The 15,020-nt window shown below is 48.1% G+C and overlaps 1 protein-coding gene across 1 annotated transcript in view; it reads left to right on the top strand.

The window, feature by feature from the left end:
- Positions 1-13,000, top strand: part of GOLGB1 (golgin B1) — a 69,794-nt gene extending 56,794 nt beyond the window's left edge. The window contains exons 28-36 of the mRNA XM_083401606.1: positions 1,199-1,309; positions 2,459-2,569; positions 2,753-2,808; positions 3,031-3,100; positions 4,572-4,753; positions 7,020-7,145; positions 9,078-9,441; positions 11,959-12,009; positions 12,725-13,000. Coding sequence (XP_083257732.1) covers positions 1,199-1,309; positions 2,459-2,569; positions 2,753-2,808; positions 3,031-3,100; positions 4,572-4,753; positions 7,020-7,145; positions 9,078-9,441; positions 11,959-12,009; positions 12,725-12,861 — 1,208 coding nt within the window. The 3' untranslated portion in view covers positions 12,862-13,000. The remainder of the gene's footprint in view (positions 1-1,198; positions 1,310-2,458; positions 2,570-2,752; positions 2,809-3,030; positions 3,101-4,571; positions 4,754-7,019; positions 7,146-9,077; positions 9,442-11,958; positions 12,010-12,724) is intronic.
- The last annotated feature ends 2,020 nt before the right edge of the window (positions 13,001-15,020 follow it).

The following is a 15,020-nucleotide window of genomic DNA, read 5'->3' as shown; positions in this document are numbered from 1 at the left end:
CCGCATCTGGAGCCAGGGCAGGCTCCGGCCCCTGACTCAGCCCAGCTGGTGTTTGTTGCAGGGGAACCTGTGCAGACTGGGACTCTTCAGAATCAGCCCCAGACTTGGTTCAGATGCTGCCTGAGGCAAAGGATCCAGTGCGGACTGAGACTCCTTCAGTTCCGAGTCTGAGCCCGAGTCCCAGGCCATCACAGCCATAAACACTCATGGATGCCATAAAGATTCAGTCAAGTGTAGAAGTTTACTTGACAGGCAAAAAAGCATATTGGTAGCAAATATATATAGACATTCACCACTGCTGTGGTCAAGGCATGCTTAGAGTCCAACAAGAGTCCAGGACTCTTTTTCTCTCACTGCAAGGAGCAAGCAAGAGACTCACAACTTATGACGAGTTACACAGAACAGTTGTTACCCACTGCACATGTCGAAAGAACAGTTCCCACAGAAAATGCCCTTGCATAGACAGGACAATCTCAGCCTTCTACCGCTTCTTGAAACTTCTTCTCTGTTTCTGGAACAAATGATTTGTACACACACACACACACACACACACACACACACACAGAATATCCAACAGTGTCTGCATCTCTCTGAAATTCACCAGGTTTCTTTTTTTAAAAAAATAATATTTATTGCTTTTTGAACAATTTACACACTACAAAACCAAATAAAAACAGAAAAAAAGAAAGAAAAAGAAAAAAGAAAAGAAAAAGACAATACAATACAATATAAAAACACTACATAACACTAGACACATTAAGCTAACAAAACCAAACAAAAACAATTTAAAACACTCAAACAATTTCAGTATCTTATCTTTCATTCACTTATTTCACCAACCTCCTCACACCTCCCTTTTTGTATTCCACTTCTGTCAAATGTTTCAGCAATTCCTTTCCATCTTCCTCTGTTATCTGTCCTATAATTATCTTAACACATTCTAACCTTATTTTACCTTTCCATTAATCTATTTATACTTAAATCCTTATAACATTTCTACTAAAGCCATATAACTTCCAACTTTGTTCCAACATTCATTAATTTTACAGTATTTCAGTAGATAGTCTTTAAACTTTTTCCAGTCTTCTTCCAACGACTCTTCTCCCTAGTCTCGGATTCTGCCAGTCATTTCCACCAGTTCCATGTAGTCTATCAACTTCATCTACCATGAAATTCACCAGGTTTCACCTCCTTGCAGATTACGCCGTTGGCTTTGGGGGCAAGTATGGTGTGCAAAAGGACCGCCAAGACAAATCTGCCCTGAGCTGGTCACACAAGGAGGAATCGAAACCCCACGAGTCCCAGACAGGTGGGTGTTGAATGCCTCACTGTTCAGAGAACGATGTGGGGTGGAGCTCTTGGAAAGAGACAAGCAGGCCTTCATCATGTTGTTTAGCCCTGCCTTCCCCAACTTGGTGAAGTCCAGGGATTGCTAAGCTCCATCACCCCTGGCTGTTGACCATGCAGGCTATGGGGAGTTGGGGTGCAATTACATCTAGAGGGCACCTGGCTGTGGGAAGCTGGAGTCCTGTGTTTGAGAAGGATATTGACAAGCTGGAAGATGTGCAGAGGAGGGCGACCAGGGTGGTCGAGGGTCTGGAAACCCAGCCTGATGAGGAATGGTTGAGGGAGCTGGGTACGTTTAGCCTGGAAAAGAGGCGGCTGAGAGATGGGAGCCAAAGATCTGAAGGGTTGTCCCATGGAAGATAGAGCAAGCTTGTTTTCTGCTGCTCCAGAAGACTCCCAAACCAATGTTTTCAAATGACAAGAAATGAGATTCTGTGGAACATTAGGGAGAACTTTCTGACAGTAAGAGATTTTTGACAGAGGGACGGACTCTCCCTCAGAAGGTGGTTGATCATCCTACCTTGGAGGTTTTTCAATAGAGGTTGGATAGGTATCTGTCAGGACCACCTTAGCTGTGATTCCTGCATTGCAGGGGGTTGGAGATGACCCTTGAGTCTGATGATGATGATGATGATGATGATAATAATAATAATAATAATAATAATAATAATTTATTTATACCCCACTCATCTGGCTGGGTTTCCCTAGCCACTCTGGGCAGCTTCCAACCAAATATTAAAAACAATACAGCAATTAAAAACAATTTTATGATTGTCTGTTAACTATCCATAGCTCAGTTGCTGGGGAAACCCTGAGAGCTCATGCCTATAGAACAGAGGTTGCTAACCTCCAAACCACAGACATGAAGTGCCCCCCCCCCATGCACATTTCCTTCCCATCCCACTATTTTGGGCATCCCATGAATCTCAGGTGGAGGAAACCAATCCTGTTGTGCCTTGGTGCTGCTTGTGAGCTTCCCAACCGGGGCGCCTGATTGGCCACCATGAGAACAATGGATCCAGCAGCCAAGATCTTCTGATGTGGGGCAGACCACGGAGCAAAATGGGGTCAGGTCTTTCATCTTTCTGAAATTCACTCGTCCCCCTTGCAGATTACGCCGTTGGCTTTGGGGGCAAGTATGGTGTGCAAAAAGACCGCCAAGACAAATCTGCCCTGAGCTGGTCACACAAGGAGGAATTGAAACCCCACGAGTCCCAGACAGGTGGGTGTCAAATGCCTCCCGGTTCAGAGAATGATATGGGGTTGGGGTGAAGCCCTTGGAAGGGGCTGTCAAATGTATAGAGCCCATCATGGAGATGGGCTTGCCTTTGCGGAAAGGCTCTCCTGTGGCTTGGTTTCTGGAGGGCCATTCATTTCCTCCCTTTCCCCTCTTCCCACATTGCAGATCATGCCAAGGGATTTGGGGGCCGCTATGGGGTGCAGAAGGACCGGGTGGACAAGGTAAGCAGAGCTCGCCCCTCCACCCTCCACCAAAGGCCCTCTATGGGGCAAATGATCCATGCTGATAAGATCCTGTGAGCACCCATGACTGACCTTCTCAGAGTCTGGTTCTGGGAGGGAATGATGCCCAGCCTCTTGCGGCAAGACCTCCTGCATGGAGGTGAGGAACCTGTGGCATCTCTGTCCTGGCCAGCTGGGTGTACTGTGGACCTCTCTTTGCAGAGCGCTGCTGGTTTCAACGAGATGGAAGCTCCAACTTCCTCGTATGAGAAGACAACGCCTGTGGAGGCCGGTAAGTCTTTTCCCTGGCCAACCTGTCAAGGTCAGTGGGTCGATGCCCACAATGATCCATGAGTGATGTTGGAAAACCCCTAGGAATCAAGACCCCCTAGTTGCTGAAAGGGAGCGATTTGCACCAGCGCCTTAGCAAGCCATCCATAGAGGGCAGGTCCATAGAGGGTAGGTGCTCTAAGTGCCTCCTGCACTACGGGCTCTAGACTGAGCTAGGGAGCTGGAGAAGGTGCCCCCCCCAAGTCCCACCAACTCTACAATCCACTATAAAGTCAAGTTGCATCATACATGCATTTTGCTTCAGAGAATTCAGCCATATACTCTTGGTTGCAGCTCCATTCTCGATCCATTCCAGCCTTTTTCTTCTGCCTTCATCTCTCTCTCTCTGCCTGCCTGCCTCCTCCTCCTCCCATCAACAGGTTGCTCACATGTGGAAGAGTGAGGGGAGGCAGTGAAGACCGAGGGGGGGGGGAGCTCCCTAGGGGGCTTACCCCCCCCCCCACTTGCCAGCCAAGGTAAAGGTAATTTTGGCTATGCTCATGACCCTCAGAACCAACCCTCTGCATAGGATGCAACTTGACTGTATATTTTGGAATGTTGTCGGTTGGTTCACTGTGCATTTAAGATGCATCCCCCCAAGATAAAAAGGTAAAGGGTCCCCTGACCATTAGGTCCAGTTGTGTCCGACTCTGGGGTTGCGGCTTTCATCTCGCTTTACTGGCCGAGGGAGCCGGCGTACAGCTTCCGGGTCATGTGGCCAGCATGACTAAGCCGCTTCTGGCGAAACCAGAGCAGTGCACAGAAACGCCGTTTACCTTCCCTCCGGAGTGGTACCTATTTATCTACTTGCACTTTGACATGCTTTCGAACTGCTAGGTTGGCAGAGCAGGGACCGAGCAAGGGGAGCTCACTCCGTTGCGGGGATTCAAACCGCCGACCTTCTGATTGGCAAGTCCTAGGCTCTGTGGTTTAAGCCACAGCACCACCCGCGTCCCTGGTACAACTGTATAGCCTCCTGCAAAAGTCAGTGCGCTTCGCTTCTGGAACCCCTAGATGGGCCCATGTTGCAGTCCTAGGCACCTGCCTCTCCTGTGGCCCTTCGCGACGGAAGTTGCCTTGAGTTGAAGCCACCCACAGCGCCACCCGCTTCCCTAGGTATCGCGTCCCCCAAGATATCGTAACCCAATTTTGCATGACGGGACTTGAGATTACGGAGCAGGTTTCCACCTTCCTTTGGATAAAACCGAGTCCCGTTCAAGATGGTGGACTGAACCTTTCGAAACTAATTTTAGCCACTGATCTTGAAGTTGCACTGACTTCAAAACTGCATCGATTTCTTGCGTCTCTTCAAATTCCTGTTCTGCGTTGGGTACGAGGCTGTTAGTTTTATAACAAACTGTGTTAATCAGTGGGTGGGTGGAGGGAGGCCCCCACTGCCAAGTCTTCACCCTGCCCCTTGTCATTGTCACCAGCTTCTGCAGGAGCAGGTAACCTGAGGCAGCGGTTCGAGAGCATGGCCAAGTCAGCCGAGGAAGACAACCGGAAGAGGGCAGAGGAAGAGCGAGCGCGTCGTCAGGCCCGGGAGAAGCAGGAGCGCCAGGCAGCCCAGAAGCAGCTGCAGGAGCAGGAGGAACAACGGCAGCAGGAGCAGGAGGTGAGGCGCCTGGTCCTTCATGTCCTCTGTGGATCAGTCCAAGCCAGGCACAGCGGCAGAGCAAGCCGATCAGGTGCCTGGGGCAGCGTGTGTGCCCTGTGCCCAGAGGCAGGGCCAGCCTCTCACATGGGCGGGGCAAGCTGGGGCAGGATGCTCCGTGGGGCCTCGGGGGAGTCTGCCTGCCTCCTCCCATTCAGCCGCCCTACAGCTGAGGAGGAGGCGGGTGGACCGTTTGGGGCAGTGCGGAGCCTGCGGGCACCCAAGCCACCACATCACTCCCAGGAGAGATGCATGGCTCGGGCGCTCTGCAGGCCCCGCAGTGAGTGCTGCCCGGCATTTTGTCACCCCCCTCAGTGGTGACACCCGGGGCGACCCGTGTTGTGGTTCTGGATAGTTAAGAGTTAACACTCCAGGAAGCGTTCTTATTCACTGGGTGCATGGCGCACATGACCCGGGCATTTTCCTTTGATTTGTGCTCTCTGGAGGCTGCAGAGAGCAGTCTGTCTGAGAATGTGAGCAAGGTAGTTTCGTTTTATTAGAGGCAGAAAGCTGCAAGCATGCAGCTAGATTCTGCAGGTTTTTCTTTTCTGTTTGTTATGCTTCTAAATAGAGAGTGATAGAAGCACTGGTGTCAAGCTGACACCAAGTTGACACAGACAAGCCATTTTACGCTGCTTGTGAACTCTGCTATTATCCGGCAACTGAGAAGAGTGGCGGCGTGCGAGTGGAAGTGTGTGGGCGCCATTGAAGTTTGTCAGAGTGGCAATAAATCAAATTTATTGCAGTGCCACTGCAGCAGACTCCGTGGGTCAAAGGATCTACGATCCACAAACTTTAACAACCCGCCCCCCCTTTCTCCGCCCTTGCCAGGCCTTTGGCTAATCTCAGGCTAAGCTGCCTTCAGGTGGGGGGCCAGGCAGGCATTACACTTCACCCCAATCTCTACCTCCAATCACACTGGGCAACATCGCAGGGGACATCCACACCATACATTGTGCAGAGGATCAGCCAGGAGAATCGAAGGTCTGGAGATGGTTGAGAGAGTTGGGTGTGTTTAGGCTGGATAAGAGAAGACTGAGAGGCGGTCTTCATCTGGGGCAGACAGAGGCCTCCAGTTGTGCTGCTGCAGATGCATCAAGGCGTTTTTCTCTCTCTGCCCTCCTCCCAGCAGTTGCTCCTCCTCTGGTCCCTTTTAAACTAATGTCATATATATCTCTATCTCTATCATCTCTCTCTCTCTCTCTCTCTCTCTCTCTCTCTCTCTCTCTCTATCTCTATCATCTCTATCTCTATCTATCTATCTATCTATCTATCTATCTATCTATCTATCTATCTCTATCATCTCTATCATCTATCTAATCTATCTATCTCTATCTATCTATCTATCTATCTATCTATCTATCTATCTATCTATCTATCCTCTATCTATCTATATCATCTATCATCTATCATCTATCTATCTATCTGTCTATCTATCTATCTATCTATCTATCTATCATCTATCATCTATCTATCTATATCTATCTATCATCTATCTAATCTCAATTACAATAATCCAATAATAGCCTCATTATAACAATGCCAAATTATAATACAATTACTAATACAAGTGCTTTTTTCTGGGGGTACGCATACCCCTAAACATTTTGTGAATCCTTGTCCATTTGTCTATTTACTGTATTTATTCCCCCCCCCCCGAACTGAACTATAAAATGGTGGTTTTTTTCAGTCAAAATGAGAGTACCTCTAAACATTATTTTTTTTAAAAAAGCACTGGCTAATACCAATCATTCAGATACCAAATTATATAATTTAGGTGCCCCCCCCCCACGTTCTAGAATTGATGGTTTGGTGATTTACTTTATTTCTGCATTCCAAAATCTTATTAATTTCAATTGCACTCCAGTCAAAATAGCAATCCCTTATACAACAACTGCAGTATTAACGACTTCCATTCGTATGGGCACATTAAATGATTTATAAGCCTACAGGTGAAGCATTCAAACTATATCCTTGTTCTTCTTGTGTGTGGCAATTATTCTCTCCGTGTTGTTTCTTTCTGTCCTTGTAAAATATTGTTTCTATCTTTTCCCGGTTGTTGCTGTTCTCCATTTTAAATTCCTGCTTTTTATATGTTTCCAGCTTTTTGTATCTCACCTGATCTGTATAAGCTGCCTTGAGTCCACTCTCTGGGAAAAAGGCAGGATATACAGTGTAATAATAATAATAATAATAATAATAGTTGTATTTAATTTTATCCTTTCAGGAAACCCAGAGAAGTGAGGAGCCAAGGAGCAACGCTCCAGCCCCCAGACTCTCGCCAGGGTCCATGAAAGTGGGCAGAGAGGCCATTGGCTTGCCCCCTGTGCCACCGCCAGCCCCTGAGCACCAGGTAAGGGCTCACTCGTGCCCAAGATGGCGATGCCTTGGGGAACACCAATGGAGAGGTGCCACCCAAGAGGTGTAGAGTGCCCAAGGGGGCTGGACAGTTCCTCTCAGTTTGTGGACTGACCTCCTTGTCAGGCACTTGTCCTACACTTGAGTAGGACCCTGGCAGAGACACATGCCCAACTGGCATGTTCTCTCCCTCCTGGTCAATCGTTCGGGAGCTTCAAAAGCTTTCTTCAGTCCGAACATCACAGAGACCGATGCCAACCGACACTGGCACGCTTAGGGATCCGCAGAGTTTGCGCAGTTTGTGTAACAGACCTCAGCAACTCAGCATTTTGGCTAATCTACTTTATTTACATATAAACACACAGGGAGCACTGCAACATGGCTCCCTCTCTCTCTAGCATGACAGCAAAGAGAAAGAACAAAGGACAATAGTCCCACTTCACAGAATACAAACATCCTGTCTCTGTCACTTCCCACTTTGTGGAGTCAAAACATACACTGTCGTGTGAAAGACAACAATCCCATGACTGCAATCACGGAGCAGGAATTCTAACATTCCTGTCCCTGGAAAATAAGGACACTTGGTGGGTCTGGGGTGCTGGACTAGGTGGGCCCTTAGCCTGACCTAGCAGGATCTTAAATTCCTATATTCTTAAACTTAGGTGAAGGTTATGGAATGAAGGTATTAATTTTACTGCATGCAGCACGCCTAAAGAGAATATTATGAAAACGTTATTAAATTGGCTAAAATGTATATGTCAGGGAACTGCCATCGGCTCAGAGGCGAGGAATAGAAGGGCAGTTGTGTTACAGGGAGCCTCCGAAAATCTTGCGAAGCAGTTCCTCTTCCGGGGAGGAGGAAAGCCCCACCTCCAGTGGGGAAGAGGTAAAAGGACCAGAAGATGCTGGTGGGAGCCTCAACACCGCTCCTGGGCAAGGCAGAGAGGAGGGAAGCACACCCTTGCCATCACCCATCATGCACAGTAGCCTAAGGCGCAAAGAGGGAAGGAGAAGGCTGGGGGTAACGAAACTCTTATGTTGGAGGAGGTCCAAAAAGAGACCACTCCCGGATTCTGCTAGCGATTGAGCCAGACATGAACTTTTGATGCTCTTCACTGTAAATAGTTTGCACCAAAATAAAGCCTGTAAAAGACAGGTTGGAGTCCTGCCTGGTTACTCTTGAGGAACTGCAACAGCCATCTGACAGTAGAGAACAAAAAACGAATGCTGGAAATATAAGGAAAAGGAGGGTACCTTTTACCATACATGGTGGTCATGTGAAGAGGTAAAAGCTTTCAGGGAAATGATATATAATAAGTTAAAGAAAATGTTTAAAAACACTTTTGTTAAAAAAACAGAAGCATTTTTTATTGGGTATGGTGGGTAGAGAGATACCGAGACAAGATAAAAAATTGTTCTTATATGCAACAACTGTGGTAAGAATTTTGTTAGCCTAAAGATGGAAACAACAGGAATTGCCAGCAAAAGATGAGTGGCTGTTGAAGCTGATGAACTTTGTAGAACTGGGAAAACTGATGGGAAGAATACAGAACCAGCGAGACCAAGCGTTCCAAAAGGACAAATTTATATTAATTTGAAAGACAACTGGAAGCAATTAACACCACTGTCAGGGTTATCTGAAGATCTGCAAGGTGATATTGCTGCCTATTCAGGTCGAGTAATTCAATATTTTAGGTAATGATATAACAAGGATAGAAAACGAAGCAACATATAAAGATGCAAAGTTTAATTTGGGAAGCCGTTAGTCTCAGCTGAGCCAAAGAGATAAAATAAGAGGGTACGATGTTAGGTAATGTGATTATATGTAAAACCAATAAAAATCATTTGAAAATAAAAAAATAAACGTAGGTGAATCAGTTTGAGCTGGCAAGGCTCTCATTTTTCTCCCCATATTCCCCATGCCCAGGCAGCGCCAGAGGAGGAAGAGGAAGAGGAACCCCCTCCAGCTCTTCCTCCACGGAGCCTGCTCTGGGGCGAGGGCGTTGCAGAGCCACCCAAGCCATCTTACGTGCCGCCGCAACCACCACCACCTGCAGACACGGAAAGCCAGGACTACGGCGGTGACTATGAGGAAGTTGAGGGCCCCTTGGACCGCCAGGAGCCTCCCAGCTTGGATGAGGAATACACCGATGGTGGGGACTATGAGGAAATGCCAGGTGGCCTTGATGGGGACGAAACCATCTACGACAATGCTCTGGACGCCGACCAGGAGGACTACGAGGAGATCCCAGATCAGGTTCTCAGCAACCGTGGGGGAGTGCCCTTGGCAGGTGAGAGAAAGGGGGGCATCCTACCTGGGGGTGCCGCCATTGGGGATAATAATAATAATAATAATAATAATAATAATAATACAGTGGTACCTCTACTTACAAGGGACGTGGGTGGTGCTGTGGTCTAAACCACAGAGCCTAGGACTTAGAATCATAGAATCATAGAATCATAGAGTTGGAAGAGACCACAAGGGCCATCGAGTCCAACCCCCTGCCAAGCAGGAAACTTGCCAATCAGAAGGTGGGCGGTTCGAATCCCCGCAACGGGGTGAGCTCCCGTTGCTCGGTCCCTGTTCCTGCCAACCTAGCAGTTCGAAACCACATCAAAGTACAAGTAGATAAATAGGTACCACTCTGGCGGGAAGGTAAACGGCATTTCCGTGCGCTGCTCTGGTTCGCCAGAAGCGGCTTAGTTACGCTGGCCACATGACCTAGAAGCCGTACGCCAGCTTCCTCAGCCAATAAAGCGAGATGAGCGCCGCAACCCCAGAGTTGGCCACGACTGGACCTAATGGCCAGGGGTCTCTTTACCTCTACTTACACACGCACCTCTGGTTATGTATCCTTCGGGATACAGACACGGCATTCTTGGTACTATTTTTCCGGGTTTTGCCACGCATGCATGCACAGAAGCACTCTACCACACCCCACGCATGCGCAAAACAGGCACTTTCTAAAACCTCAGGATCTGACCAGAGCTCTGGAATGGATCCTGTCCGCAACCGGAGGTACCACTGTAATAAATTATTTATACCCCACCCATCTGGCTGGGTTTCCCCAGCTACTCTGGGCAGCTCCCAACAAAATATTAAAAATACAAAAAAACCCAGACATTAAAAACTTCCCTAAACAGGGCTGCCTTCAGGTGTCTTCTAAAGGGTGTTCCACAGGGCGGGTGCCACCACTGAGAAGGCCCTCTGCCTGGTTCCCTGGAACCTCACTTCTCGCAGGGAGGGAACCGCCAGAAGGCCCTCGGAGCTGGACCTCCGTGTCCGGGCTGGTTGATGGGGGTGGGCAGTGCTTCCCCTCCCCTAAAAAAATGTTTATGGGTCCTGTCATTTTCCTACTCAAAATGAAATACTGCCCCTCAATAAGACCAAACTTAGATTCACAAAATTTTAAGGGGTCTGCGTACCCCTGCATACCCCCAGGGAAAAGCACTGGGTGTGGGACTTCTGCATGCAGAGCAGGTGTTCTGCAACAGAGCTGTGGCTCTTCCCATGGATATTTATCAATTTGTTAAATTTGCTTTCTGCTCTTCATCCAAAGATCTCAGGGTGGTTGAACAAGGGAAAAAAGACAGAATAAAGCCTACATCATAGAAAAAAGAACAAAACTAAACTATAACCTCACCTGTCCCACAAACACATTCAAAAGGCTGCAGAATATTAATCAGTCAAAGGCTTGGTTGAAGGGGAACGTTATTTGCCTAGCATCTAAAGATAGGCAATGAAGGCGCCAGGCAAGCCTCCCTGGGGAGAGCATTGCACCGACGGGGAGCCACTGCAGAGAAGGCCCCGTTCTCGTGTTGCCACCCTCCAGACCTCTCGTGGAGGAGGCACAGAAAGGAGGGCCTCAGAAGATGGTCTCAGGGAGATGAGCTTGATTTTTGTAGTTGCAGTCAGAGTGTTTCTGTTTAAAGGTTCATGTTTCAACTAAGAGTGAACAATACATACTTTTCACTTGCTCTCTTCTGCTTGTAAAGATTTTAAGATGCTTTTAAGGTGAAGGAGACAGAAGAGTTATTTGTTAAATTACAGCTTTTTAGTAAGTTAGTGATGAAGTACAAAAGCCGCCTCTTGAAGTACAAAAGCTTGCAGGCCCTGTGGAAAGATGTCAAGTCCCGCAGGGTCCTAGTCTCTTGTGGCAGAGCGTTCCACCAGATCGGGGCCACGGCCAAAAAAGCCCTGGCTCTGGTTGAGGCCAGCCTAAACTCTCTGTGGCCTGGGACCTTCAAGATGTTTTTATTTGAAGACCGTAAGTTCCTCCGTGGGACATACCAGGAGAGGCGGTCCCGTAGGTCCGAGGGTCCTAGGCTGTATAGGGCATTAAAGGTTAAAACCAGCACCTTAAACCGGATCCTGTACTCCACCGCGAGCCAGTGCAGCTGGTATAGTACTGGGTGAATGTGATCCCGTGGCGAGGACCCTGTAAGGAGTCTCGCCACAGCATTCTGCACCCGCTGTAGTTTCTGAGTCAGTCTCAAGGGCAGCCCCACGTAGACCGAGTTACAATAATCCAGTCTGGAGGTGACCGTCACAAGGATCACAGTGGCTAGGTCAGGGCGAGAGAGATAAGGGGCCAACTGCTTAGCTTGGTGGAGATGGAAAAATGCCGCCTTTGTTGTAGCTGCAATCTGCGCCTCCGTGTAATATACTCTAAACTGGAGGATATCAGTGCAGCCGAGGTGGGGGGCAAATGGAGGGCTGCCTTTGAATGCACCTGGCCATGGTAAGTGCCTGGGGTGTCCTTCCATGCTTGGTGCAAGTTAACTTACCCCACCTTCTTCCCTTGCAGGAGCGAGCCAGGCAGGGCTGTGTGCTCGAGCCCTCTATGATTACCAGGGAGGTCAGTCAAATGTTTTGAATCCGTTTGGGGCTTGGGATGTGAGGGTGGTGGGGATGGAGTTCTGGATAGATCACCCACAGCAGACACCATAGAAGCACAGAATGGTAGAGTTGCAGGGGACCCCAGGAGCATATCTAGTCCAACCCCCTTTAATACAATATTGTCATGGAGAGGTTGTTGAGAAGAGGAGATAAGTGGCTATATTATATTTGGGGAAGGGTGCCACTACCGAGAAGGCCCTCTGCCTGGTTCCCTGTAACTTGGCTTCTCGCAGTGAGGGAACCGCCAGAAGGCCCTCGGTGCTGGACCTCAGTATCCGGGCAGAACGATGGGGGTGGAGATGCTCCTTCAGGTATACTGGGCCAAGGCCGTTTAGGTCTTTAAAGGTCAGCAGCAACACTTTGAATTGTGCTCACCGGCCCTGTTTCCCTATTGTTGGTATTTATACTTCATTTTTAAAGATTTGCCTTGAGAGAGTCTTTAAACCTATTTTGTTGACCACCAGCATTATGCTTTGCATTTTTAAGTTCAGAATAGAGTAGTTGCTTTGGAAGACGATCATCAGGCATCTGCACAACATGACCAGTCCAGTGAAGTTGGTGTTGAAGAATCATTGCTTTGACACTTCCGTAACCCTGCTGTGGTGCTCACACTGCTGCTTGGGAGAGGAGGGAATCCCAGCTGACTGACCCACCCTCTTTCCCCCTTTTGTCAGATGGGGACGATGAGATTTCCTTCGACCCTGGAGACACCATCACGGACATCGAGCAAATCGACGAGGGCTGGTGGCGTGGATCTTGCCAAGGCAGGCATGGCCTGTTCCCAGCCAATTACGTGGAGCTGCTGCCTTGAAGCTCTCCATTGTAATGTGGAAATGCCGCGTGCCCCCACCCCAGCGTCCTTCTGTTTCACACCAATAGGCTCCAATCCAGCCCCAGAGTGGAGAAGAGCGTGGCTTTCCCCTTGCAAGAATCTCCCAAGTCATTGAAATATATACCGTATCTTTTGCTGTATAAGACTCACTTTTTCCCTCCTAAAAAGTAAGGGGAAATGTGTGTGCGACTTATGGAGTGAATGCAGGCTGCGCAGCTATCACAGAAGCCAGAACAGCAAGAGGGATTGCTGCTTTCGCTGCGCAGTGATCCCTCTTGCTGTTCTGGCTTCTGAGATTCAGAATATTTTTTTTCTTGTTTTCCTCCTCCAAAAACTAGGTGCGTCTTGCAGTCTGGTGCGTCTTATAGGGCAAAAAATACGGTACGTGCTTTTCCTTCCAAGTGCATTTTCCGAATTTGCTCAGGCTGCCTCCGGGCTTGATGCTTCCTTCCTGTTCTTTATTTCTGAGGGAACCGCAGCTGCCTAAGTCAGCTCTCCACCAAATCATAGGAGTGTAGATTTGGAAGGGACCCTGCGGGTCATCTAGTCCAACCCCCTGCAGTGCAGGAATCACGGCTAAATAACCTCTGCTTGGAAACCTCCAGCAAAGGAAAGCCCACCTCTAGATCACTTGAAGCAGTACAGTGATGCACAAATGAAAAAACGCAGCTGGAAGTTTGAAAAATCTGGGAAGGAGCCAGCGAAGTTCAAGGGCTGGAGAGGGTGTGTGCAAAACACAAGCTCAGCTGCCTTGCTCTGGGCAACCTTAGATGCTGCATCACCGGATATTGCGTTAAAAAATTAAAAAATTGTCCAGTAGCACCTCAGAGACCAACTAAGTTTGTTCTGGGTATAAGCTTTTGTGTGCATGCACACTTCTTCAGATACAATTGTCATGGAGAGGTTGTTGAGAAGAGGAGGTAAGTGGCTATATTTTATTTGGGGGAGGGTTCCCCAGGGTTCAGAAAGGCAGGGGCAGGAGGAGTGGGGTCTTTTTTACCCCACTTGATTGTCAGAAAACCTCAGAGCGGTTTGCAAAAAAGGATACTAAACTTAACAGTTGACAGCAGTAATTCCAGACATTCGAGATAACCATAGACTAAAAACAGGTGAAAACTCACACCAACTTTGTAAGCAAAGGGGTAGGCTTTTCTAAACAGTTTTTAGCAGGCATATAGTGAAGGCACCTGCCTGAGATCAATAGGCGGGGAGTTCCAAAGATATATAAATGGGTATCATGCAATACCAGTAGCAGTGCCAGTTCTGCCCATCCAACCTTCAGGTATCTGAAGAAGTCTGCATGCACACTAAAGCTTGTACCCAGAACAAGCTTAGTTGGTCTCTAAGGTGCTACTGGAAGGAATTTTTTTATTTTTTATTTTGACTGCATCAGGCCAACACAGCTACCTACCTGCATCCGGATATTGTGTGCGTGTGATTGCACAGACACACACACTTTGCAACGTAGGTGGAGGGGAAGCCCTGCTTATCTTTTTGTGTTGCTCATCTTGCAATGCTCTACCAGGGGGAAAACATGCACGACACATCATACACAGTGTGCACAAAAAGATAAAAAAGAATAATAAAGTCATTTATATTAACTAAAAACTCTTGCATGTGGTGGATAGAACATGTCAGCCTTCTGCAGCGCTGCAGTCATTTTGGATACAGTTCCATCAGCCCCATGCGGCTGTGATAGTTTGGGCTAATGGGAGTTGTAGTTCAGAGCATGTGGAGGGCGTCAGGTTGGGGAAGGCGGTGCTCTGAGTTGGTGCCTCTCCATTTCGGCGGGCACAGGCTTCAGAATTTGCCACAAAGCAGAATTAACTGCGTGCTTTCAAAAGAGTGCTCAGGGTTCCTAAGAATACTCACCCACATCGATCCCTCAGCTATTAAAAATGAGGAGTCACTTGTGAAGCTTCCATCATGCTCATTTCCAAAGGTCTCACGATCCCTACCTGGCTGCGGGCAGATGCATATTTCGCTTTTGGGTGGCCCTAAAACCTCCTTTAATTCTAGGGCATTGTTCACATGCGACAGGCTTGCAGCAGCACATATTGGAAGACTTGTCAGCTTGTAGGAAGGCAACTTTTCTGATTCCATTAAACACACACACACACACACACACACACACACAC

The sequence above is a fragment of the Podarcis tiliguerta genome (genome assembly GCF_965153285.1).
Source record: "Podarcis tiliguerta genome assembly, chromosome: 10".
NCBI lineage: Eukaryota > Metazoa > Chordata > Lepidosauria > Squamata > Lacertidae > Podarcis > Podarcis tiliguerta.
The sequence above is the reverse complement of the archived record's forward strand: the minus strand, read 5'-3'. Positions and strand labels throughout refer to the sequence as shown.